Here is a 27,094-nt window from a genome sequence, read left to right as displayed (position 1 = left end):
ATTGTGCAGGCCTCACCACACTAAATCTGTTTTACAGGAATTAGACCATATGCTTGGGATGCAAAAGCAAACCTGCCACCAAGATTATCAGTGTATTCTTGAAAATGCCTTCAGCAGGGATATGTACTCCTCTACAGAGTTGTTTTCTCTTAACCAAAGAGTAGCTAGTTTTAAGGTGAAAACTTCTTAATGCTAAAAATCTAGGATGTGTTTTATTAAACTGTTTTAGGAAGCAGTGGATTAATGTGTGATTCTTTCTCATAACTTCCTTTGCAGCATTTTCCTTGGAGGGCTCTGGGATAAGTTTTGCTGATTTGTTCAGACTCATTGCTTTCTACTGTATTAGCAGGTAAGATGGTGCTGTGTTCCAAATCAAAATTTGAGTTTTGAGGACTTGGTTCAGCATGATACTTATGTTGCCAATCTGAAAATATTCCTGGGTAGCCTTGGAAGCAAGTGTCTCTGTTAGGGGCAGGTAACAAGTTTGGATGCTCTGTGGAAATGATCCTGGGGAATGTCCTGAGCACTGGACTGTCATTGACCCTACACTCTGCAGTGTAGAGCAGCCCTAGGGTTGATAATGCAATGTTTAACTATGCTCTGTGTTTAACTTGACACAGCTCAAGAAGAAAATAATCAGAGATCACTCACTGCCAGTGTTCAAAAAAAAAAAAAAAAAAAAAGCTTTTAAAACTATGGCTGTTGCTGAAAAGCATAATGGTTTTTCTCTTTGGAAACAGGGATGTCCTTCCATTCACACTGAAGTTGCCTCATGCAATTGCTGCAGCAAAGACAGAAGCTGAACTGGAAGAGATTGCTCAGCTTGGACTGAGTAAGTAGCTCTCTGCATAGATTCCTTCCCTGTAGCTCTCCTGTAACACTGGAAAAATAGGCTGTATCAGTAAATAGTTGGTGTTGGTTAGTGATGATACACATTCCATTTAGAAAAGCAGCTTCTCATATTGGGAAGGCCAGACCTTCTTCTGCCCAAGCAGTTGTGCTCTTCCTTCCTTCTGTGCCTTCTCTGATCTTTTTGTTAGTGCTGTTTCTTCCTCCCCTCATCTCCCCTCTCTGGGCAGCCCTTGGGCAAAGCAAATCTCACAGTCCCCACACACAGAGGTGGATGTGGCTTCTGCTGCAAGACCTGCTATGTGCATGTTCCCATAGCAGGCACTGGCTTTATAATTTATTGTCAGCAGAGTGCAGGAACAGAGGTCCCCTGGTAATAAAACTTCTGTTCAGATTGACATGCAAACACAAAATGGTGAGTTTTGAGACCAATACCTCAGTGAAGTGGCATATTTAGAAAACGAGGAGTGTGTAGGTAGGATGTGTAGGTTGTACCCACAGGCAGGGGTTAGGCAAAATATTAAAATAGCCAAAGACGACACGAGGACATGTCCCTGCATTGCTCAGCTGCTACAGCCAAACACAGGCTCATTGTAAAACACACCTGGAGCTCAGAGGAGATGGATGCAAAGCCTGGTGGCATTTGAAAGCTGGGCACCACCCAGATGAATCATTGAGCAACTCCACACTGAGCAAAGTGCTGAGTGGTGGCCTCATTTCCTTCTCCAGGAAGGGAAGGTTGACTGTCAGCATTCTTTGTTGCAGTAGATTTTTTAAATTATCTCTTTGATTTTTTTTCTCTAAATCAGTGTTAGCATGAGGATCTCTTGAACTGTGTGGTGGGACTTGGTAAAGCCATGCCCAGGGAGGTATTGGAGTGCTTTGCACTTTGTTTGGCTGCAGTAGCAATGCAATTAAAGGGTTTGTTTTAGAGAGGAGAGAAATTACTTCTGCACTGCTTGCCTGCAAGTTTAAGTAGTCAGGTGAAACTGTGGATTACCATGGAAATAGAGGCAAATACAGTACTACTGAGGTCAATGTTCAGATGGCAAAAAGAAAGTAAAAGGTCTGCCTGGGATGCAGTCTCTGCAGAGGAGACTATAATGGTAATAATATTGATCAGGCTCTCCAGAAAAACTGCACTTGTCAGCAGTACCCACCCCAGAGCACTGTGGCCTGCTTGCTGCAGAAATAGTCTTGCTCTCTGCATTCTGTGTGGTTCTTTTTTAGCTACTACACTGGAAGGCTGAGGAGGAGATGGATGGATCAGTGGCTGTGTGGTTGCTGTATTTGGGATCAATTACCTGATATACACCAGATTGAGATCACAGTTTCCAGGCAGCAAAGTTGCTATTTTGATGAAGCTTTAGGTGCCCGCATGCAGAAGAGAACACCAGAAAGTCACTGGGTCTGTTCATGTGTCTGTGTTCTCAGGCCAGTGCCCTTTCTGGGCACTTGAACCCTTGGTGTGCACAGCTAAAGGGGATGTGTGCATCCACCACCCACAATGCGGGCTGCCTTTTCATGTGTATTTTCATGGCTTCACTATGAAAAGGAGCCCAACCATGATACTTGGACAGTTTCCATAAGTGGCCTCTAGCTGGTGTAAATCAGCTTAACTATTGTCCTTAATGAAGTGAGCTTATTGATACCAGCTGAGATTTTTGCTTTATTTCTCCTGAGTGAGATGCTAGCAGCAGTTTGTGTCATTTCAGTCTCAAGGCAGTAAGAAGTATTCTGTTACAGTCTCCATTCCTTTCTTTGATTCTCAGTTTAATTTTAAGCATAGTGGGCTGACGGGAAGCTATGCATGGGTCATGGTATTTATAAATGAGTAAGAGCAGCCCCAGGAATGCATCATGCAATTAAGTCTGGTGGTGCCTTATGAGGTTCACTTGGGGTTCTTTTCCCCTTTGAATTAATAAAAATCCTGCCTGAATTTTTTGATACTTTATTACTTAGACCGGTGTTGTCGGGCTGAATGTTCTGCAAGCCATGTGCATGCCGTTTTGCATTCTTACGTTAACGCAATGATGATTTTCAGACTTTTGGAGCTCCCTGGCTAACAGCAAACCCCCGGATCCTTCACCTCCTTGTAGGCCTGTGCCTCTGGACAGCGCTCGCCGAGACTCACGCCAGCTCTGCCTTATCAATGGGGTGCATTCCATACGAACCAGGACGCCTTCAGAGCTGGAGTGCAGCCAGACCAACGGAGCGCTGTGTTTCATTAACCCCCTCTTCCTGAAAGTGCACAGCCAGGATGTCAGTGGAAGTCTGAAAAGGCAGAGCCCGAGAGCCGCGGAGGCGAACGGCGCAGCGAGGCCTCGCTCCCCGCCGCCGCGGCCGCCTCCCCCTGCTGTTAATAACAGCCCGGCGAGCCCGCAGGCCGCCGGCACGCTAAAGCAGCGGGCGAGCATGCCAGAAACGGGCGGCCGGGGGCAGGAGAGCGGCTGGGATGTGCTGCGCAGCAAGCCCGCCCCGATCCCGCCTCCGCGGCTGAAGAAGCGGGCGCTGTGCCCCGAGGCGGGCGGCAGCGCGGCCCTGCCCGCCGCCCCCCGGGAGTCACACAGCCCCTGGGATGCGGCGCAGCCCCCTGCCCCCGGCCAGCCCAGCCCCGCGGCGCGCTGGGGCCAGCGCCGCCAGCGCCTCAGCGACATGAGCATCTCCACCTCCTCCTCCGACTCGCTGGACTTGGAGCGCAGCATGCCGCTCTTCGGCTACGAGGGCGACACCAACAGCAGCCTGGAGGACCTGGAGGCGGAGAGCGACCAGGAGAGCATGGCACCCCCGCTGAAGCCCAAGAAGAAGAGAAGCAGTTCGTTTGTTCTCCCCAAGATAGTCAAATCTCAGCTGCGGAAAGTCAGCGGCGTTTTCAGTTCTTTCATGACCCCCGAGAAGAGGATGATTAAGAGAATTGCAGAGATGTCCCGGGACAAAAGAACCTATTTTGGGTGCTTAGTGCAGGACTATGTCAGCTTTCTCCAAGAAAACAAGGAGTGCCACGTTTCCAGCACCGATATGCTGCAAACAATTCGTCAATTCATGACCCAAGTCAAGAACTATCTGTCCCAAAGCTCCGAACTCGATCCTCCAATCGAATCCCTCATTCCTGAAGACCAAATAGGTGAGAAGCACCGTCCCGTGTTTTGGGGGGAGGTGAAAATGTGTGAGATCTGTCTTGATGTCTTTGTCCAGCTCGGAAAGGTGGGGCTAATTTGGCTAGTGGAGTTTGAGCCACCGAGTATTTGAGTCTCAAAACAACCTTTCTCTCCCCTCCCCACTCCAAGTCACCCGGTCAGCTTGGAATGATTGCACTACCAAATGGTTCAGGAGTTACCCTTACAATAGCTGCAATGCGGGCTTTTTACCTGTGGCTATTACTTTGTTACCTGCTGTACCGTGAACAATAGAGAATCCTTTATTTGCTGCCATAAGTGCATTTTTTTTCTCCAAATCGGGCTGAAATAGTTCTCAATGCTTGGTCTAAAACTGCCAAATCTAACCATTTGGATTGTAGCCGTAGAACTAGAATTTATTCAAAGCTAGTGACATTTAAGAGCAGAGAGGCATTTTATGATGACTTAGTTTTGAAATAAATCTGATTCCTCCAGATATTCTTAGTCACTTCTAGCCAAGCTGTGCTATCTCTGGGCTTGAAAGTAAATAAAAAGATACGTAAGCATTTTAGAAAACAAAAATGTGCAAGAGAGAGAGGGGGCTGCTGATCTCTAATTTTCTGTACTTCTGTGTTAGGTGTGTGTGTGCGTGGTTATGGATGAGCTATATGTTAGAATATATGTTTTAACAGGAGAGAGAGATTTGAATATCCAAGGAAGTGAAATCACTGCTGCTGCACAAATCTCACTGCCTCTCCACAGAGTCTGAGCAGTATTTGTGAAAGAGTCTGTAAGCCACATTGAAGAGGTAAACACGTCTCTGCCAAAGGCAGAATACTTTCCTTGTGAGCTCACTTCAGTCCTAATTTGCTTGTTTTTCTCCATACCCCAGCGTCCCAACAGTTGGCTCAGTGCAAAATTGGCAGATACTTCTTTCTCTAGGACTGGAGGCTAATTTTATATTGACATTCTGCCTGTCCTTGACCAAGGGGAAGTCTTCTCACCTAACCTCAACTTCATTTACACAAAGTCCAGCAAAAGTCACGAGGACTGCTAAAGCAAATCCAGAAATGTGAAGAGTGTCCCAGTATTGAGACTCAGGGACATGTAATGTTCTCACTATAGTAACAAAGGCTGTTGGGTGGGCATTCCATGGAGGAAAAAGCACCAAACTAAGCAGGGGAGGCAGGCACGTTTTTCCCTGCGTTTCTGTAGAGTGCTGGATATCTGACAAAGCAATGGGGACTGAGTTTGGCTGTGATTTTGTGAAAGCCTAGCCTGTTGTGTATTTTTCATTTCACCAGGGTGTGGTTTAATCAGACTGTCTCTCCTGAGACTGGAAAAAAATGTCTGCTTTTAAATATTTCAGACTTTGGAGTACTTTAAGCTATGAAATGTAACAACTGTAACTGCCCTGTTTTTCTTCAGCAAACAAAATCTGGTTTTGATCATGTGACTAAACAGAATGTATAAAGTGGTCTGATTTTAACTTAGGAAAGAGCTTGCTTTTGAATCATCTACTGCCTTTGGCTTGAGGCAGCAAACAACTGCAGTGGGTCAGGACCATCAGATGCTGCTGATCTAAGTGGATAACTATGTGGCAGCAAGATTTAGTCATCCCTGTGGAGAGCTTTTTGTGAAATAGAGCCCTGCCTGTTGTCCACGGTTTTCCTTGACTGTTTCAATATGGAGTTGCAGCCCAGGTTTTAACTTTGTGGGTAGTTGTTTATCCTCTCCTCAGTTGACACTTCCCTGGTGCAGTTCTTTCCTCCAGCCTGTCAGCCTGGTGCTGGATTTGTGCTTCTGGGATAATGCTCCTTTCTGAGTCACCCAGGCTTCCCTTGAACCCTCTTCTGTCTCCTGAGCTGGAACAGTGTCTCAGGTTTAGTTTAGAACCCCTTGGAGTGGAGCTTCTTCCCATGTCTCTGTAATGATCTTTTGATCATGTACCTTTTCTTCTAGAGCTGCACCATGGACTCTTGCAAGCCAAAGTCTTCTGTGGCAGATATTTTAAACTTCCCAGATGGGAGTCCCATCAAATTGTTGAACTTGTGCAAAATCATTGGGAAAACATGCTTCAGGGTTTCTAACTAGCTCTGACAGATGCCTCCTGACCTTAGCACTGTTAACCCCCCCTGGAGCAATGGGACTCCCAGTGCTGGGACAGAATCAAGAGTAACACAGAGCTCTTTATTGTTAAAGCATGAATGCAATTTATTTTTTTAAAAGACATCCACACCTCAGTTTGTATCCACAGAATAAGGAACTGGTCTGAGGAGACCCTGATAGCCCAGAGCTGCTTGATCAGCAAATGTTTGGGAGCTTTTGTTTGTCTTTTCATCTTTTCCTGGCTTTGAACAGAGCTGAGTCAAGTCGAGTGTTGTCACTTTGCCAGCAGGATCCAACATCTGAACAACTTCAGTCTCAGTGCCCGAGTCTGGCCCTGAACCAAAAAATGTCTGGTTGGAACCATTTGTCAGGGAGGTACTAACTGGTCATGTGGGAACGTGCCTGAACAATATTGCTTGTTCTGGTATTTTTAATATGCTGGGGCTGTTTACATGCTGAATGTTAAAGAAGCTTGGAGGGGATGTGTTGGCCCATTGCTGGAGGTCCATGCCTTGTTGCAGGAGCTGCAGGCAGACAGAGCTGGACATAGTGAGTAACTGGAGCCCAGACTGACCCCTGTGCTGCCTCTCAGGCAGCCTTGGTTATTTGGGCTCTCAGTGCAGTACTGTGTGTGCCTGTTGATTATTGGCAAGACATTTATTTCCCATATTTGTTTATATGGACCGTGCACAGAATTAGTCCTATGGATCTTAAAAAGGTCAAGTGGCAGCCCACCCCAAATCTCTTTACTAATGCAGTTATCCTCCCAAAGGAACTGGAATGGTATGTGACTATTTCTGCTTGAAAAACTCACGCCAGCTGGTGTTTCCACTGTGTTGTTTTTAGGTGCTGGTGATGTGTTCTGGTGCCCTGTCCTCCATTTGTGGCATCTTTTCACCTTGGGTTTAGTCTCACAAACACGTCCCTCAGTGCAGCTCCTTTCACAGGACAGGGCAAGTAGGAAGCAGTGGTAAAAGCACTGAGCAGAGGCAGGGGACCAGGCTTTTCTTCTGACCATCCCTTGGGTTTCCTTTGTGACTTTGTCCCTCCTCCTTTTCTTTTCTGCTACTTCAAGAGAAGACAGGTGCTTACCACACAGCTGTATCATGAGTTTTAAGTATCCCAGAGCTGCTTAAAGCAGAACACACCTAGCACAGAGAGCTGTGTGATTCTTTGGTGTGCTTTTATGCAGTCAGATGAGAGGAGGCTTATCTTTCATCCCCAGCTGCTGGGTCTCTGCCACCACTGCCTGGACATCATCCATCTCATTCCCACCTCTGTTTTCAGGGTCATGCTGATTGTCAAGGGATGTGGGCTCTGTGAGATCTTGCTTTCCACTCTTGCTCCTGTGGGGGAGATTGCCATGCCTGCACCCCCCAGGAAATGGATGCTTGGCCATCCTGACGTGACTTACCTTAAAATGGATCTGTGTTGGTCATACCAGTCCATGAACTTAGAAGGCATTAGCAGAATGCAGAATAAAGCAAATGCAGTGTAGGTAGGTGTCAGGTGTGTACACACTGCAGCTCCCAGGCAGGGCTGTGCTTTTCCATGGTGGTTCTCAGGCTCAGTCTCCCACTGCCCCCTGATCTCCCTGATGACTGGCTTGGCCATGGTAAACAGGGCTTGAGCATAACTCCAGGCACTGGAGTGGGTGGTGGTCTCAGAGGAGCAGCAATAATTGGCAGGGAGCAGGGAAGCAGCCTGGAAAAGGGGGGAGCTGCCTGCAGTTTGAGGAAGTGTGGGGTGTCAGGAGGCTGTGTAAGGACACTGGCAGTGACTAATGTGTTGTCCTGTCTAGATGTGCTTGGCAGCAGAACAAAAATAGCATGTCAGCACAGGATACAGATGTGTTTCCACAAGACACAACGAAACTAGCTGGCTGGCCTTCACAATTCATTTATCAAAGCACTTCCAGTTCCCATTTCGATGGGCTAATTATAAGCATCATTTCAGGAGTGATACACAGTGTTCAGCTCAAATTCAGTTTAAAAAAAAAAACAACTATCTGAAGCGTGTCTGTTTTGGTTTGGGAGTGGTAAGCATCTTGGGAGGGTGTTTGAAAATAGGCATCTGAACTAAACAGAATTTTTGTTGCTGTTTTATTAAGAGGTGTTAAGGTAAAGAGTCAGTCCTCAGTTACATGGAAATTGTGGAATGTGACTGACTAAATGTCAAAGCAGTCAAGACCAGGTGGTTGGAATGCACACTGCAGAGCTGTTCCTCTGCAAAGCAAAGCAGTTGGTGTTTTTCCTGTTTAAAAAAAAAAAATCAGGCAGTAGAAATAAAGTAAGCTGAATTGTCAAAAAGATAGTCACCAATGGAAGAGGGCAAGGAATGATTTGTACACTCCAGAAATGTAGCCATCATACCTGTGGGTGAGACCCCTGTGTTTTCCTCAGTGGAAAATAGTTTCTGCAATAGTGTCTGCCCCATGAGCCCTGAGGATTGTTTGATGGCAGGGAGAGGTAATTTCTGTCCCTGTGCTTGTTTGGAGAGTGTGTGGGGGTATGTGTAAATCCCAAGCCTTAGAAATAGTATGTGTTTTCAAAAAAAAAAAAAAAAAAGGGGGGGGGGGATGGAGAGGAACATTCCCCACCATGTTCCCCACCATGGTACAAATAATCAGTGTAATCTAATAACTCATGTGAACTGTGTTGCCATAAGGATGCTGGGAAAGAAAATTAGCTTTTAAAGTAAAGGTTTGCAGTGAAAATGTTGAGCAAAGATTTTTCTCTGTTGACACAGTCCATAGTTAGAAAATGGAGGATGAGGGTTAAAGAAGAACAAGAATCAAAAATAAGCCCTGAAGTTAGTGGTTACTGTGCCATGTGCACAGTGTTGCCAAAGAACTCCAAACTTGATGACAGAGCTGGATAGAAGCTTGTGTGATGAAATCTGAAGCTGGACAAACACAGCTTGGTTTTCATTTTTAGTTTAAAGCCTGTAATCTGTTCAGCTTCATAAAGCCCAGCCAAGTTTTAGGAAATCTTTTGTTGAGTTATAGTTTCCAATGGAAACTATGCAAAAAGGACAGGCTTTAATGCCAAAGGAGGCAAAAATTAAGATTTTGACTGTGCTTTACATTAAGTTTGGGAGTTAAAAGTCTAAACTTAAAGTAAAATAAAACTCGTAGGCTCCCAACCAACAAAAGAAAAGCTTCAGTAGACTCAGGGCTGTTTTGAAGCAATCCCTAGTCTGTCTGTGTGGGTGTGGGTTTTTTTTTGCTTAGCACATTGCCAGAAATGACAATGGAATACAGATTGCTCGTGCACTGCCTGTTGTTTTTGTGTTAGCAACATCTGGAAGCACAGCTTGTGTCATCAGTGATCCCTGGAGAGTGGCTCTGCTCTGGGGGCTCTCTGCAGGGCAGGGCTGTGCCACTGAGTGTTGTCCTCTTGCAGATGTGGTGCTGGAGAAGGCCATGCACAAGTGCATTCTGAAGCCCTTGAAGGGTCACATTGAGGCCATGCTGAAGGAGTTTCACAGCAGGGATGGTTCCTGGAAGCAGCTGAAGGAGAACCTGCAGCTGGTGAGGCAGAGGAGTCCCCAGGAGCTGGGCGTGTTCGTTCCCACACCCGACTTCCTGGACCTGGAGAAGATTAAAGTCAAGTTCATGACTATGCAGAAGATGTATTCACCTGAGAAGAAAGTCATGCTGCTGCTGAGAGTTTGCAAATTGATTTACACTGTTATGGAGAATAACTCAGGTATGGTGCTTCTGGTAGTTGGGGTTCACTGACAGTTCATACCTGATGTTGTCCTGTGGAGGAGGCTGCCCACCTCAGCCTCTCCTTGCCCTTTGGAGAGGAATTCTTCCTCCCTGCTTCTGACCTATTGTCTCTGAGCTATTTGGCCACACATCTTAAAAACTCAGTCTGCAGCTGAGTCGTTGTCAGGGGTGGAGTGGGAGCTTCAGACAAGATTAGTTGGAGAAGCCCTCCCATGGTGCAGGAAGGACCCTCTAAATTCCTTCTCAGAGAGGAGCCTGGATTCAGTCTTAGCCCAGACTTTGTCAGTGGTTTAAATCCAAGGCATGATGCAGGTGTGGTTTGTCTCACTGCCTGTTCTCTCCAACAGGGAGGCTGTATGGAGCTGATGACTTCTTGCCTGTGCTGACATACGTGCTAGCCCAGTGTGATATGCTGGAGCTGGACACTGAGATCGAATACATGATGGAGCTGCTGGATCCATCCTTGCTGCATGGAGAAGGTAATTTTTTTTAATTCTTACTAGAACTGCTTGAAGGACTGGTAGGAGGTGTTCTTCCTTGCTGCTCCCCTTGTTTGAGAAGGAATCCTGTTAAGGGGAGACTCAATAACAAGAGAATGTCATCATCATTTCTACTGCTGGGCAGCTTGCAGAGCACAAAGCCCCAGAGACCTGGAAATGTGCTGCTGTGTATTGCTTTGTGAGCAAATCCTTGTTTCCAGCTCCTTTTGTCTCAGCAGGCAAACACATGCACTGTGCAGTGTGCCTTTTGTGTCTGAAAATATCCTGAGAGGATTTCTGGGGCAGCAGCACTCAGCCAGTTGAGAGGCACATCATGAGGCTTGGGTTTGGTGCCTTGTGGAAACTCCCTGGGGGGACTCGTTTGCACCTTTGCAGAAGTGCTTTTGAGAATATTGCCCTCTTGGTAGTGATCTTTGCTTCTTCCCAACATTTGCTTCTCACAGAATATTTTTATCAGCCCTAGCAATATTCCTGAGGCATTTCTTGAATGAGGGCTAAAGCCTGCTAGAGGCAAGGAAATCTGCCTCCTTGCTGAAGGCTAAAGGAGTGGCAGGAGTCATTAAGAAAATGGCTTTCCTCAGCATGAGAGGACCCAGGCACAGGCACCACTGTGTGATATGGAGCACATGCAGCCCCTGCACGTCTCTGGCAGCTGAGAGCACACCCTCCAGCCTTGTGCAGGCCAGGAAGGGTTTCCCTTTTGTGTGGAAACTCTGGCAACTTTCACATCTGCCTGTGTGGCTGGTGCCTCTGTGTGTATTGCTGGATCTCAAAGAAAACTGCCTGTGCTCGGGACTGGGACCACTCTGAGAAGTTCTTCCCTTGCTGTCCTTCACAGGAGGCTACTACTTGACAAGTGCTTATGGAGCTCTGTCCCTGATCAAGAACTTCCAGGAGGAACAAGCTGCCCAGCTGCTGAGCTCCGAGGCCAGGGACACCCTGCGCCAGTGGCACAAGAGGAGGACAACCAACAGGACAGTGCCTTCAGTCGATGACTTTCAGGTAAAGCTGAGGGTGAAATAGAAAATGGGATGAGGCTATGGTTGGAAATGCCCCTTGGAGAGGTGTGATTAGTAGCAGATTTCCTTGGGGCCACAAGTACAGTGAAACAGTGCTGAGATCACGGCTGGCAAATTTGCTTCGGTCTTGAAGTCTTTGCACTTTTCATCAAACAGTTTCCATGAAGATGGTCTGACAAAACACTGAATAAGAGAGTTTCTTACCTTCCCTTTTAAGTCACATGAAGCGAGGACAAACTGCATTGTATCTTACAATCAGCTTTTTTTGCATGCTTTATTTTCCAAAAGATCAAATGCAGGTTTCCAGGGGCATAAATCAGCCCAACTCCCCAGCAGCCAGTGGTGGCATAAAGCAGGTAGCAGAGTGGGAAAAATGTTCCCCTGATAGTCTTGAAGTTTAAGCAGGCAGCAGAGCTCTGTAATATGGATGTTCTCACATTTGTTTGTGTTCTGTGGTGTTTTTTTTTTTTCTCCCCTGTGTTTTGTACTGCTCTTCCAGAGCAGGGCAGTACCTTCAGCTGGAGAGTAACAAAGCAGTGGTTATCACTTCATCTTCTGAAGCCAGGCCTGCATCTCTCCCATTGCTTTGGACTGACTGTTCAGGTGCAGCAGTTTGTGGGCTCAGAGAGGCAGAGTGTTGGAATTGGGAAGACAGGACTTGCTCCTTGGAGTTCAGCTGCCTGCAGTTGGGAAGAGGAGCAGTCATGAGCAGTTCCAGTGCCCCAATCCCTGGGATCCAGGTTCTGTTCTGCTGACCTGTACTGAGGTGTCAGATTCCAGCAGCTGGAGTCTTTGTTCTTCCAGCAGCACTCTGCCCTTCCTGTAGGAGCATCCTTGTATTTCTGCTGGGTGAGGACATGGCAGAAGATTCTTTCTGCAGGATCTTGTGGGAGGTTCCATCTCCTCTTTCTCTGCAGATGAACTCGATGCAGGGGGAGGGACGAGCTGCCACTGTGTCCAGTGCTACTCCTGCTGTTGTCTCTTCCAACAGAGAGCCTCAAATCAGTGCATCCCAGCACCCCCAGCATGTTCTTGGCCCAAATGCAAGCATTCTGCTGTCTTCTCTCTCTGAGTCTTGCAGTGCTGAAATGGAGCACCTTCCCTCCAGCCAGCGTGGAATACCCCTGCAGCTCCAGTCATCTTTCTGCCAGGGAAGCAGGATGTGCTCATGGCACTTGTGTGCTGCAGTCTCACTGCCTTGCTGCCCTGGAAGCTGGCCTTCCCCCTTCCCCAAATGGCTGGAAAAGCAAAAACCCCAGTACTTTGATGATGATGAAATGCAGCTTTTTGATACTATGGAAATAATTTTGATAGTGTGTGTGTTACAGGCATCTGTAAAAAAAGTCAGCCTTTCCTTCCAGCAGTCCCATCCATCTAAAAGCTCCTGCATTCTGAAGCAGGTCTTGTGTGTGGTAACTACCTTAAAAATTAAATGTAGTGTGTTCTGCCTCATCTGTGGGTTTTTTTCTACAGTTCTTCAAACCAGGTAACAAAACTGTATTACTTCTAATCAGTCGGGTTCAGTCCCAGTTTTTAAAGTCTGTTGCAGAGCTTTAGTCTTCAGTCTGCATGGTATCAAGAAATACTTGATTAGACAAGAGTGCTCTTTGGAACTTGAGTCATTGGGAGGTTCTTCTCAGTCCTAGCTTTTACCTGTTTCTGTGAAATGTAAACTTCTCCCACTGGGATTTCACATGCTTAATTTGTTCAGCATACAAACCCTGGGTGCCAGCTCAGTCAATAAACAACTCTTTCTCACTGTAATTTTTTTCTATCTCCTTCAATCTTAATGCATTTTAGTCTTTAATTTCCAGCATTTTTTTATAACTGTCTCCAGTTTAGAGACAATGTTAGAAGAAAACTGTCCCCTGGACCCAGCCTAAAGCTCCAGGACCCATTTCTGGGCGTAAAGCAGGAATAGGGGAATACAGCATTGTCATAAAATCACCCCAAGAGAAAAACAGGCAGAACTGCACTTGCCTGTGGGGCCTGTTTGGATTGTATCTGTGTTAGCAGAGCTGGGAGCCTGTGGCAGTTTCTACAGGAGAAAAGATCCAGATTTTCCTTCAGGATCACGTGCATTTACTGCAATGGTGCAGAGTGAATTTTCTTTCGAATCCCTATGAAAGCAGTGCAGTGCTGTCCTGTGAAGCTGGGTTAGGCCAGGCTTAGACAGCAGGCTGCAGCTCAAGGGATGGCCACGTGTCTAGGGATCACAGCTGGAGCAGGGAGAGATGAAGGCATTCATCTTTCTGTTGCTGCCTGTTGACTTTTCAGAGTGTTTTTTGGAGTTTCTGATGTCTGCTTTCTTGTTCCACAGAACTACCTTCGTGTTGCATTCCAGGAAGTTTCCAGCGGCTGCACGGGAAAGACTTTGCTGGTGAGGCCTTACATCACTACCGAAGACGTGTGCCAGCTCTGTGCTGAGAAGTTTAAAGTGGCAAATCCAGAAGAATACAGGCTGTTTCTTTTTGTTGACGACACCTGGCAGCAACTGACAGAGGACACATTCCCTCAGAAAATCAAGGCGGAGCTGCACAGCCGCCCGCAGCCCCAGGTCTTCCACTTTGTGTACAAGAGGCTGAGCAGGGACCCGTGTGGGGCCATCCTGCAGAGCAGCAACGGCTCTGCTGCTTGAACAGCAGCAGCACTGGCACTGCAGTGTCTGCTCCTTGGCCATTGGGACACACTGCTTTGCTGGCTGCCTCCCTCAGGAGCCCAAGCAGCTCTTACACCTCGAGTGCCCGGCGCTTGTGACACTGCCTGCAGGAGCCGGGCACGCTGTGCTGCAGGAAATTCCACCAGCCTGCCTGGAGACAGCCCAGGAGGTGCACACCTTGTACCACGGGCTCCTCTGCAGCACACCCTGCTGTGGCCCTTCACATGGCTGTAGTGTGCAAAGTGGGATTCTGTTGCACGCCTCGTTTCCAGAGCTGTCATTTGGGATTTGAGTGCCAGAGGAGCGTGTCTGGGCTGAGCTCAGTTCCACCTGCAGGACTTTGACAAGACTGTCCCATGCAGGGCATCAGCTCATTCAGCATTACCTGGATGCTTGCATCCTTGTCTAATGGTTTTGATTACAGAAAATCATCGTGTTTATATATATATATATATATATATAAATAGATATTTTATAGCAGTTGCAGGTAAACTGTAAGGGTTGGTTTTTGAAATATTTTTTTAACTATAAAATATTCTATAATTATGCATGTGATTTTTAACATTTAATACACAAGAATAAATCTCTTGCTGGTTTTAGAGTCTTGCATTGAAAGCCTGTGTGGTTTCTCTTCTTTCCCTCTTCCAGGAGAGTTCTTAGTAAACTTCTGCACCCTCGAGGCAGGTGTTTTGCTATCTGTTCTCAATTGTCTTCTGAAAATTAGACCATTTTTTTCATTGTGCTGTGCTAAACACTTCTCAGCCTCTCCCCTCATTCATTCCAAGCACACTGAGATACCAGCAGGGAAAAACCCCGACCCAGGAAAGGAGGCCCTGCCCACCAGGTGACCCTGTCCCCCCAAGGGACTGTGACCATCCCCAGGGACTGTGACCATCCCCTGCACTGACCCTGTCCCCCCAGGGACTGTGACCATCCCCTGCACTGACCCTGTCCCCCCCAGGGACTGTGACCATCCCCAGCACTGACCCTGTCCCCCCAGGGACTGTGACCATCCCCAGGGACTGTGACCATCCCCAGCACTGACCCTGTCCCCCCGAGGTACCCTGACCCCGGGGTCATCCCCAGCGCTGGCTCTGTCGCCCCCTCCTCTGTCATTAACCCTGAAACACGCCCCAGCCCTGGCGCCAGGTCTGTGCTGCCACCTTGTGGACACAGCCCGGTACTGCAGCCATTCCCCGAGCCGGTGCCCGGTCTGTGCTGCCACCTTGTGGACACAGCCCGGTACTGCAGCCATTCCCCGAGCCGAAACCCGGTCTGTGCTGCCGCCTTGTGGACACAGCCCGGTACTGCAGCCGCCGCCGAGCCGGCGCTGCTTTCGGCGTCGTTGCCGGACTCCGGCAGGCGCCTTAGAAAGGCGACATTGTCGGCGTCACCCTCCCCTCAATTCACAGACTCCCCCCGCTCCCCGCTCGGTCCGGCCAGCGGCGGGAACGCCTCTGCATTGCGGATCTCCAGCGAGGAGAACAGCATCGCTGCCCTGCTGGGGAAAACGGGAGGGGTCTCCCTCACTCCACACTTCCCCCGAACTTGGCTTGCAGCTCCCTTTTTTTAGGATGGTTTTCCTTGTAGTAATCAATAATTGTTCTTGTTTTGTTGTACTAATTCTGCAAGGTGACTGGCTCAAACTTGGCTGCATAACTTTTAGACATCCCACTCAGAATGTCCACGAGCTGCTAAAGCGATACAGTAACTCTCACCGCGCTCCGCCCAGCCCCGCCCCGCGCCCCGCTCTTTGCCTCGACCGCCCCACCCCGCCCAGCCCCGCCCCGCCCTCCGCCCCGCCCCGCCCCGAGCTCTCTTCAGTTGTGAGGGGATCGTCGTTCCTGATGGGTGTTCGGACGCGGGCTCAGCGCCTCACGCGACACCAGCGACTACCGATGCAGGTAGACGGCATTTTTTTTTTGCGGACCGCCACGGCAGAAGCGTGTTTCTCCCGCTGCCGCGGCGGCTTCGCGCCCGGGCCGCTTCGCAGCCCGCACACCGCAGGCGCAGAGGAGGGTTCTGAACCGCGAGACCGACCTCAGGCAGACCGGTCACCTGAGGCGGGTGGGCGCCATTTTGTTTGCCTCGCGCCCCGCTCGCCTCGGAGGCAGGACTGCGCTTTCTCGAAGCCTCCGCCATCTTGGCGGCTCGGGCCATGAACATGGCGGCCGTCAGAGAATTGCGCACTTCGTGAGGGCGGTTTCGGGGGCGGGCGGTTTTGGGGGCGGGCGGCTTTGGCGGAAGGCGGTTTCGGGGGCGGGCGGCTCGGGGCGCCGGGCCGTGCCTTGTGGGGGGGGGCCGCGGGCACCGGGCCGCGCCTTGTGGGGGGGGGCGCGGGCACCGGGCCGCGCCTTGTGGGGGGGAGCGCGGGCGGCGTGCCGCGGCTTCGGGGGCGGAGCCTCGGGCGGCGTGCCGCGGCTTCGGGGGCGGCGCCTCGGGCGCCGTGCCGCGGCTTCGGGGCGGAGCCTCGGGCGCCGGGCCGCGGCTTCGGGGGCGGAGCCTCGGGCGCCGGGCCGCGGCTTCGGGGGCGGAGCCTCGGGCGGCGTGCCGCGGCTTCGGGGCGGAGCCTCGGGCGGCGTGCCGCGGCTTCGGGGGCGGAGCCTCGGGCGGCGTGCCGCGGCTTCGGGGCGGAGCCTCGGGCGGCGTGCCGCGGCTTCGGGGGCGGAGCCTCGGGCGCCGTGCCGCGGCTTCGGGGGCGGAGCCTCGGGCGCCGGGCCGCGGCTTCGGGGGCGGAGCCTCGGGCGCCGGGCCGCGGCTTCGGGGGCGGAGCCTCGGGCGCCGTGCCGCGGCTTCGGGGCGGAGCCTCGGGCGCCGGGCCGCGGCTTCGCGGGTGGCCGCGATGTGGGCGGACTTAAACACTCTGTGTCCGCCTGTCGGTGAGGCACCGGGTGGGTCTGCATCCCCCGACCGTGGAGTACTATAGGGCAGCTGCGGGGGATATAGGGAGGAGGGGTGGAAAGCGGCCATCACGGGACTGCATGGTGTTCCAGTTTGCGAGGAGAAGTGCCTGAGAAAACTCAAAAGGGCTGCAGAATGTTGGTAAAAGAGGAATGCTGGAACTCTCTGGCGCCAGCTGTGGGGCGGGAAAAAAGCATTTTGGGTCAAAATTGAGCAGTGTGTGCACAAAAGCTGCCGTTAGGTGTGGGGGACGTGGAGCAGACATTTTTTTGTTTAAAAATCAGAAGTGATCTCGAGAGCGAAAAATTGATTTTGGAAAAGAGTCTGGGGTAAAATTTGGCTTGCATGTCTTGGCAATATTTTGAGATAAAACCTGAGGCGATATTGAAGGGCAAAAAAGACTTTTGAAATCTCACTAGTCAAAAAAGAGTGATTGAAAGTAAAATAAGCAGACACTGTGGTATAGAACTTTTTAGGAACGAGTTACGTGTTAATCTCTAGGAGGTATTTTGAAGGGAGATTTTGTGTAAGACTTCGGGGCAGAGAATAAAAATTTTTGCAATAAAATAGTGGGTGATGTATTGGACACAGCTAGGATACGTGTTGGAGGCAAAAGCAGTGGCAGTGTTTTGGGAAGGTCCAAAGTCCCTTCCTTGTTAGAAAACCTGCGGTGAAGTACGTGAAACAAATTAATTTTTTTCAAAAGTGAATTGGCAATAATTTAGAGAGGAAAATTGAGCACATGTCAGGGAGAACCACTTTTAATACAGAAGTTAAAAGCAGCCTCTTTGACAAAAAAATGTGGGATAATCTGGAGACAGGTGACATTTTTAGCTGAAGACCTGGGATATTTTAGGAGGGTATTATTGTGGCACAGTGGGAAGTGTAGACAAAACCTATTAGAAGAGCTTTTCTGCTGTGTGACAAAGGGGCAAACATGACCCATTTGATTTATAAACTACTCAGAGAAGAACCCAGATATTGTCAACATTTTATGTCTAAAAGATTCTAGACGTCAAATTAGAAATTTATAAAATTTTCACTTTAAGGATAAAGGTTTGCAAACAGCATATATGCAAATAAATTTTGATATTTTGTTTTACTAATAAATGCACAACAAACTCAAAATGAGAGTTGCTCCCAACACCTGCGGCTTGAAATTAAAGGAACTGTGTTATACCAAACAATTTTCAGTTGAGAGTGACTATAGTACAGATATCAAAATACACATATTCAGCAAAAGTTAATATAGTAAAGCCATGACAAAAACAAAGGCAAATGTTGTGTGCGAATCATTCCAAGTGAGCTCAGGAGGGTCAACACACATAGAGTAATCACTACAAACACCATTGCAAAAACGAATACTGTACAAGACGAACTGCTAATATTTGGCATAGGGTGGTTTCAGACTCAGCCTGTAGAGCTGCTGGGTGGAAGGTACTGTAGCTGGACCTTATCACGACTGAGTGTGTCGTCCATTGGCAGGCGCCGAGGGACGACGGGACAAGAGCAAGGAGGATGAGCGGCAGCTTCGAGGTCAAGAGCGGAACGGCGAGGTCAAGAGCAGGCTCGGAGCTGAAGAAGGAGCGCGAGGGGCCTTCCGGGCAAAAGGCCTTGGTGGCACGGCCGGGGCACCTTCACGGTGCGGCCACTGCCTTTGTTTGGCCTGGGCGACCTCCCTGCGTGCAGGGCTGGTTCTTTGCTGTAGTTGGCCTTTTGCCGTTGTGCTCCTTTTGGCTGCTTGGAGAGAAGGGCAACCCCGTACCGAGGGTGAGAGCCCCTGTCTCCGCACCTGAGGGGGGACGCGGAGCTCCCCGAGCCCCCAGCCCGGCCGCCCCGTAGGCGGGGCAGGGCTTTTCCCCAGCCGTGGCAGCTTTCTGCCTGCTGCTGGCCCCTGGCCAGCGTGACCCCCTGTACTCGGGGCGCGTCACAGCCTTTGTCCCATGGCAGCCCTGAAGCGCCTTGGCGCGTCGAGCCCCTGTGCCCTCCCCACGGTGCAGTGCGGTGCAGGCCTGATGCTTTTGTCCCCCGCTGAGCAGTAGGGATGGCTCTCTTGATGAGCCCTTTGGCTGCACGGAGCTCTCTCCCTCTTCTGGGACTGTCTTTCCCTCCCTCCCTCCCTCCCTCCCTCCCTCCCCTGTCTTTCCCTTAGTTTGTGTGAATGAGCCAGTGTGCGCGCTTGAGCCTCCCTTTAGAAATAGGGCAGCGTAGCTTAGACTTGGCAGCGTAGCTTAGACTTCCCAGGAGAGCGAGAGCAGCTCCGTGCAGCCACAAGGCGGTCCCCAACATGCCTGCGTGGACAAAGCGTCCGGCCTCGCCCCTGCTTTCTGAGGAGGGTACGAAGCCGCTTAACGGTAGCGTGGGCAACGTGACCCGCCTGTAGCCAGGGCCTGGGTCTGGGCCTAGGGTGCCCTTTGTGCTGGTGAACTGGCAGCGTGCGGGCCCCTTACTTTGGGCACGCGTCAGGAACCTGCTTGTCCCTTTGTCCCCGGGAGCAGCCCCAGGTCCCTGTAAGCAGGGCTGGGGAGGCTTCCTTAGCTGGGTGACAGGAACCGCTGCGCCCGGGCCTTTGCCAGGGCGCAGGTTGAAGAGGTGCTGCTGCCACCTCGCCGGCGGCCTCGTTATGGAGGCTGGAGGGACTCCGGCAGACGGCTGTGTTTGTTGCCGTGCGGCGCCGCGGCCGGCCCGGCCCCTAAGCGGGTCTCGGGCCGGAGCCCGTGCTCCGTGGCGCTTGTTGGGAGGTGCCGGGCTGCGGGGGGCGGCCCCGTACGTGGGGTTGTGTGCGCCCCCTGGTCTCGGCGGGCGGTTGGACGGGGACCCCCCTGTAGTCAGGCGGGTGTCCCTGGCCCCGGCCCTTGAGAGGCGCGGGGCCAGGAGTGGTGGGGGCCGGGCGTGTGCCCTCCCTGTCGCCAGGGCTGGGCTCCCGGCCCCTGGGGCCCTTGGGTCCCTTGGCCTTTAGGCCGTGAGTTGGGCTGCCTGACTGTGGAGTCTGGTTCCTGTTGCCGTGGGGAAGGGCCGAGCTCCGTGGCTCCCTGGGTGAGGACCGGCCTGTAAGCAGGCTGTGGGTCTGGGCGCCTTTGTGCTCCCTTCAGCTGGCAGCCTGCCCCGAGCGCCCTCCCCGTTAGTGGGGAGTGGGCCGGAATCGGAGAGAAGGAGCCTCCGTAGGCCTCGGGGACCAGGGCCGCCCAGTAACTTGTGGCCGGTGCTCTGGATTCCCGGGCACTTTGCAGTGCGGGCAGCGCCTTGAGCCCCTGTAAGCAGGGCTGGAGTCTCCTGTGCGCGGCTCTGCTTTGGGCCCAGCTTCTTTTGCCCGGAGGGCCCGGCTCCCAGCGCGGCGGGGGACGTCGAGGTGGTGAGTCAAGCCGGAGCTGGAGGCTGTTGGGCGGCTGTGGGGCGGTTCTGTGGGTGGTGGCCCGGCGTGAGGGTCTGGATGTGGGGCTGGTGGGTGGCGGTTCCCTTTGGGAGCTGGAGCTCATCGGGCCTGAGCGCGTCGTCGTCCATTGGCAGGCGCCGAGGGACGACGGGACAAGAGCAAGGAGGATGAGCGGCAGCTTCGAGGTCAAGAGCGGAACGGCGAGGTCAAGAGCGGGCTCGGAGCTGAAGAAGGAGCGCGAGGGGCCTTCCGGGCAAAAGGCCTTGGTGGCACGGCCGGGGCACCTTCACGGTGCGGCCACTGCCTTTGTTTGGCCTGGGCGACCTCCCTGCGTGCAGGGCTGGTTCTTTGCTGTAGTTGGCCTTTTGCCGTTGTGCTCCTTTTGGCTGCTTGGAGAGAGGGGCAACCCCGTACCGAGGGTGAGAGCCCCTGTCTCCGCACCTGAGGGGGGACGCGGAGCTCCCCGAGCCCCCAGCCCGGCCGCCCCGTAGGCGGGGCAGGGCTTTTCCCCAGCCGTGGCAGCTTTCTGCCTGCTGCTGGCCCCTGGCCAGCGTGACCCCCTGTACTCGGGGCGCGTCACAGCCTTTGTCCCATGGCAGCCCTGAAGCGCCTTGGCGCGTCGAGCCCCTGTGCCCTCCCCACGGTGCAGTGCGGTGCAGGCCTGATGCTTTTGTCCCCCGCTGAGCAGTAGGGATGGCTCTCTTGATGAGCCCTTTGGCTGCACGGAGCTCTCTCCCTCTTCTGGGACTGTCTTTCCCTCCCTCCCTCCCTCCCCTGTCTTTCCCTTAGTTTGTGTGAATGAGCCAGTGTGCGCGCTTGAGCCTCCCTTTAGAAATAGGGCAGCGTAGCTTAGACTTGGCAGCGTAGCTTAGACTTCCCAGGAGAGCGAGAGCAGCTCCGTGCAGCCACAAGGCGGTCCCCAACATGCCTGCGTGGACAAAGCGTCCGGCCTCGCCCCTGCTTTCTGAGGAGGGTACGAAGCCGCTTAACGGTAGCGTGGGCAACGTGACCCGCCTGTAGCCAGGGCCTGGGTCTGGGCCTAGGGTGCCCTTTGTGCTGGTGAACTGGCAGCGTGCGGGCCCCTTACTTTGGGCACGCGTCAGGAACCTGCTTGTCCCTTTGTCCCGGGAGCAGCCCCAGGTCCCTGTAAGCAGGGCTGGGGAGGCTTCCTTAGCTGGGTGACAGGAACTGCTGCGCCCGGGCCTTTGCCAGGGCGCAGGTTGAAGAGGTGCTGCTGCCACCTCGCCGGCGGCCTCGTTATGGAGGCTGGAGGGACTCCGGCAGACGGCTGTGTTTGTTGCCGTGCGGCGCCGCGGCCGGCCCGGCCCCTAAGCGGGTCTCGGGCCGGAGCCCGTGCTCCGTGGCGCTTGTTGGGAGGTGCCGGGCTGCGGGGGGCGGCCCCGTACGTGGGTTGTGTGCGCCCCCTGGTCTTGGGCGGGCGGGTTGGACGGGGACCCCCCTGTAGTCAGGCGGGTGTCCCTGGCCCCGGCCCTTGAGAGGCGCGGGGCCAGGAGTGGTGGGGGCCGGGCGTGTGCCCTCCCTGTCGCCAGGGCTGGGCTCCCGGCCCCTGGGGCCCTTGGGTCCCTTGGCCTTTAGGCCGTGAGTTGGGCTGCCTGACTGTGGAGTCTGGTTCCTGTTGCCGTGGGGAAGGGCCGAGCTCCGTGGCTCCCTGGGTGAGGACCGGCCTGTAAGCAGGCTGTGGGTCTGGGCGCCTTTGTGCTCCCTTCAGCTGGCAGCCTGCCCCGAGCGCCCTCCCCGTTAGTGGGGAGTGGGCCGGAATCGGAGAGAAGGAGCCTCCGTAGGCCTCGGGGACCAGGGCCGCCCAGTAACTTGTGGCCGGTGCTCTGGATTCCCGGGCACTTTGCAGTGCGGGCAGCGCCTTGAGCCCCTGTAAGCAGGGCTGGAGTCTCCTGTGCGCGGCTCTGCTTTGGGCCCAGCTTCTTTTGCCCGGAGGGCCCGGCTCCCAGCGCGGCGGGGGACGTCGAGGTGGTGAGTCAAGCCGGAGCTGGAGGCTGTTGGGCGGCTGTGGGGCGGTTCTGTGGGTGGTGGCCCGGCGTGAGGGTCTGGATGTGGGGCTGGTGGGTGGCGGTTCCCTTTGGGAGCTGGAGCTCATCGGTCCTGAGCGCGTCGTCGTCCATTGGCAGGCGCCGAGGGACGACGGGACAAGAGCAAGCTGGATGAGCGGCAGCTTCGAGGTCAAGAGCGGAACGGCGAGGCAACAGTGAGCTCGGAGCTGAAGAAGGAGCACGAGAGGCCCTCTGGGCAAAGGGCCTTAGTGGCACGGCCAAGGGCACCTTCATGGTGTGGCCACTGCCTTTGTTTGGCCTGGGCGACCTCCCTGCGTGCAGGGCTGGTTCTTTGCTGTAGTTGGCCTTTTGCCGTTGTGCTCCTTTTGGCTGCTTGGAGAGAGGGGCAACCCCGTACCGAGGGTGAGAGCCCCTGTCTCCGCACCTGAGGGGGGACGCGGAGCTCCCCGAGCCCCCAGCCCGGCCGCCCGTAGGCGGGGCAGGGCTTTTCCCCAGCCGTGGCAGCTTTCTGCCTGCTGCTGGCCCCTGGCCAGCGTGACCCCCTGTACTCGGGGCGCGTCACAGCCTTTGTCCCATGGCAGCCCTGAAGCGCCTTGGCGCGTCGAGCCCCTGTGCCCTCCCCACGGTGCAGTGCGGTGCAGGCCTGATGCTTTTGTCCCCCGCTGAGCAGTAGGGATGGCTCTCTTGATGAGCCCTTTGGCTGCACGGAGCTCTCTCCCTCTTCTGGGACTGTCTTTCCCTCCCTCCCTCCCTCCCTCCCTCCCCTGTCTTTCCCTTAGTTTGTGTGAATGAGCCAGTGTGCGCGCTTGAGCCTCCCTTTAGAAATAGGGCAGCGTAGCTTAGACTTGGCAGCGTAGCTTAGACTTCCCAGGAGAGCGAGAGCAGCTCCGTGCAGCCACAAGGCGGTCCCCAACATGCCTGCGTGGACAAAGCGTCCGGCCTCGCCCCTGCTTTCTGAGGAGGGTACGAAGCCGCTTAACGGTAGCGTGGGCAACGTGACCCGCCTGTAGCCAGGGCCTGGGTCTGGGCCTAGGGTGCCCTTTGTGCTGGTGAACTGGCAGCGTGCGGGCCCCTTACTTTGGGCACGCGTCAGGAACCTGCTTGTCCCTTTGTCCCCGGGAGCAGCCCCAGGTCCCTGTAAGCAGGGCTGGGGGAGGCTTCCTTAGCTGGGTGACAGGAACCGCTGCGCCCGGGCCTTTGCCAGGGCGCAGGTTGAAGAGGTGCTGCTGCCACCTCGCCGGCGGCCTCGTTATGGAGGCTGGAGGGACTCCGGCAGACGGCTGTGTTTGTTGCCGTGCGGCGCCGCGGCCGGCCCGGCCCCTAAGCGGGGCGCAGGCCAGAGCCCGTGCTGCATGGCGCTTGTATGGGGATGCCGGGCTGCGAGGGGCGGCCCCGTAAGTGGAGATGTGTGTGCCCCCTGGTCTCGGCGGGCGGTTGGAGGGACCCCTTGTAATCAGGCGGGTGTCCCTGGCCCTGGCCTTTCCGAGGCGTGGGGCCAGGAGCGGTGGGGCCGGGCGTGTGTCCTCCCTGTCACCGAGGCTGGGCTCCCGGCCCCTGGGGTCCCTTGGGCCTTTGGCCTTTAGACCGTGAGTTGGGCTGCCTGACTGTGGAGTCTGGTTCCTGTTGCCGTGGGGAAGGGCCGAGCTCCGTGGCTCCCTGGGTGAGGACCGGCCTGTAAGCAGGCTGTGGGTCTGGGCGCCTTTGTGCTCCCTTCAGCTGGCAGCCTGCCCCGAGCGCCCTCCCCGTTAGTGGGGAGTGGGCCGGAATCGGAGAGAAGGAGCCTCCGTAGGCCTCGGGGACCAGGGCCACCCAGTAACTTGTGGCCGGTGCTCTGGATTCCCGGGCACTTTGCAGTGCGGGCAGCGCCTTGAGCCCCTGTAAGCAGGGCTGGAGTCTCCTGTGCGCGGCTCTGCTTTGGGCCCAGCTTCTTTTGCCCGGAGGGCCCGGCTCCCAGCGCGGCGGGGGACAAGAGCAAGGTGGATGAGCGGCAGCTTCGAGGTCAAGAGCGGAACAGCGAGGCAACAGCGAGCGACGTTGTACGCCCTCCTTATTGTTCTGTTTTATTGATCTCATTCTTTTTTTTAATAAATAAATTCCTTTTTATGAGTTACATAGTATTTTTTAATAATTTTTGTCAATGTTAAAGTAAATGTAATTTTTGTATTCTATGGAACTGCTTTTCTATTAATTTCCAAGAACATTCAGTGTTTTATGATAATAGTGCCATCATGGACTGTCTGTTGTACACCCATATCTAAAGCGCCTATACTTTCTACAGGAATAAATATTGTTCGTTGTATTCAAAGGACCTCCAATGTGGTGGGAGCTTTGGCCAATCAACCGTTATAGGCCAGTTGTAGTCTTCTTTCTAGAAAAAAGATACATACAATTAAATATATCTCAGTGAATTAGTCTTAAAATTTCCACATTCAAACGGGCATTTGTCTCTAGATATTTCGTTTAGATTTGTACATATGCTTCTCTTGAACACCCTCATCTTAATCTATTGTGTTTATCGGGTTTAACTCCACAGACAGATCCTTTTCTTTGATTTAGACATAATCTTGATTTTTCCTTTTAAACTAGTAATACTGGAATGGAAATAGAGTGCCAAGGAGTAAAATTACTTCTATAGGTTTGCTTCTTGGGCCAATATTGGAACTGGTGATAACATCTAATTGTCCTGATACCTGGTCTAGCAGGGATTATTATTAACACAGGCTCAAGTTTATTTTAACCCAAAATTATTGGGAAGCAGATCAGCACCAAGTGTAAAATGTGTGTCACCTGAATGCAAATTTTCAGTCAGTCTTTTTGTTTTTTAGCATTATCATATAGGACCATTGAGATTTTTCAGGGTTTATTTTATGCAGATGATAATTGTGAGAATTGGACAATGCGAATCTCTTGCCTGAGTCTTAGGGAGCCAAACTGAACTAAGTACAGATGTAGAAAGGCTCTAGCCTGCATCACAGATATTGCACAGAGAACAGTCTTTGTGCTGCCCTGTCAGCTCAATGCCCCGGTCTGGGAAGGTTTGGGAGTCAAATGTGTGGAATTGTACAAATAACAGTAACTGGGCTGTGATCACCCAGAGGGACAGTCCGAAACAATTCCTCCACAATCTGCTCTGGGGGAAAACACCCTGTGCCTGCTAGAAGCTCTGACTCTGCTTTTTCCACCAGCTCCTGAGCAGTGTCAGGGCCACCATGAGGGCTTTACAATCCAGACAGACCCCAAACCCCACACAGTGACTAACACAATCGAAGGATTGCATTGTGTTCATCAGAAGCTCCAAGCTCTTGTTACGAATTCTATGACAATAATGCAATGGAGTCCCACGAGCCTCGTTAAAGCTCTTGTTTCATTCTTACGTATTTTAATCCCTTATTTGGTAGCTTGTAAAACTTATCCTGGAGTTCAGAAGCAGGGTTGCTCTGACCTTCACCTCTGATCCTGCAAACAGCACTTGTGCCAGGGGAGTGAACTCAGCTCTTCCCTCCCAACATACATGCCCTCCCTGTGTCCCTGCAGATGAGCTCAAGAGCCCCTCCTGCCCTGCACTGCTCAGCCCAGTGTCCATCCTGCTGCCCACAGTGGCCAGCAGGTCCTTTGCCTTTCTGCTGCCCCTCTGCAGCCCGAGGCCGCTCCCCCTGCTGGCTCTCTCTGCCTCAATCCCCAGGGAAGCCTGCTCCTTCTCCTCCCTTCCGGCTGCCGCTGTGCCACCCAGGGGACCAGAGAGTGCCCAGAGCTGAGCCCCCCTTCTTCCCCTGGCAGAGCCCTGCCATGCTCTGCCCAGGGGCTGGCCTTTCCTTCCCAGGGAAACTGTCTGCTGGGCTCCCTTCAGGCCCCTCAGCAATCCCCTCCAAATGCCACCTGCCTGCCCTTGGCATCCCCTGGCATTGTCCTACACAAACACTTCTGTGTCCCCTCTGAGCCACCCCGGGCTTCCAGCTGAGTGAATTGCACGAGCCGTGCCCAGAGCTCATGATTCACCCAACCTAAACCTAGAGCAAATGCTGGTAGGGCTTTACGAACTGGAAATAACAGGAGGCGGGGCCGAGCGGTTCCGGACTGTGATTCATGGCCGGTACCGAACTTGGTACCGGAGGCGGGGCCAGGCGGCAATTCAGGGGCGGGCCCGGAGGCGGGGCCGGGTCCGACTCAGGTGTGCCGGGTCCCCGTGGAACGCGGCTGCGCTGCTCTCGTCTCGCTCTCTGCCGCAAAGCGTCGGGATGCTCGCCCGCAGCGCTGCGCCCAGCAGGACCCAGGGACCGCTCCCGGCGCTGCCCGGAAACCCAGGTACTCAGGTGGGAGCAGGGGCAGGCACCAGGCTGCGGGCAGACGGCTGCTGTGGAAATGATGCAGGTGCAGGAGGCGCCGGCGAATTCTCCGCACGTGCGGCGTCCAGTGCCGATGTTCCGGCGACGGGTTGGCGAGCTGTCTCGGACCGGGAGGGGCTGGGAAGATCTGAGCAGCGCTGGCGGGCGTGTGCTGCTGGAGCACCCGTGGGGGGAGGGGGCGGAACGGGGGGGCGAGCACGTGGCTAAAGCGCGCGGCAAACCGGAGGCGGGGGGCTGTGGCGAAAACGCCACGGGCGGATCCGGGACCGCGGCGGTGATGGGCACTGGCGGGGCAACGCGGGCCGCTCGGGGTGGTCGGGGACGGGACAGCGGGATTCGAAGAAGGGGCCGCGAGGCTTCCGGGAACGAGGGAGGGAGGCGGGGTCGGCGTGACGCGACCAGCGGGGGGCGGAGTGGTGGCGGTGACGGCGGCAGGGCGGTGTGCAGGGGCGGGGCCGCGGCAGT

General features: G+C 53.5%; 1 protein-coding gene across 3 annotated transcripts in view; it reads left to right on the top strand.

Annotated features, from left to right (window-relative positions):
* RIN2 (Ras and Rab interactor 2) overlaps positions 1-14,600 on the top strand; it is a 36,577-nt gene extending 21,977 nt beyond the window's left edge. For 2 of the 3 annotated variants that reach the window (XM_079297800.1, XM_079297799.1), the window contains exons 6-13: positions 277-349; positions 741-832; positions 2,894-3,973; positions 9,479-9,784; positions 10,155-10,286; positions 11,146-11,309; positions 13,647-14,079; positions 14,132-14,600. In XM_079297800.1, the coding sequence (XP_079153926.1) occupies positions 277-349; positions 741-832; positions 2,894-3,973; positions 9,479-9,784; positions 10,155-10,286; positions 11,146-11,309; positions 13,647-13,964 (2,165 nt within the window). In that variant the 3' untranslated portion in view covers positions 13,965-14,079; positions 14,132-14,600. The remainder of the gene's footprint in view (positions 1-276; positions 350-740; positions 833-2,893; positions 3,974-9,478; positions 9,785-10,154; positions 10,287-11,145; positions 11,310-13,646; positions 14,080-14,131) is intronic. The other variant, XM_079297801.1, reaches the window with a different exon arrangement.
* The last annotated feature ends 12,494 nt before the right edge of the window (positions 14,601-27,094 follow it).

The sequence above is a fragment of the Erithacus rubecula genome, assembly GCF_903797595.1.
Source record: "Erithacus rubecula genome assembly, chromosome: 2".
NCBI lineage: Eukaryota > Metazoa > Chordata > Aves > Passeriformes > Muscicapidae > Erithacus > Erithacus rubecula.
The sequence above is the reverse complement of the archived record's forward strand: the minus strand, read 5'-3'. Positions and strand labels throughout refer to the sequence as shown.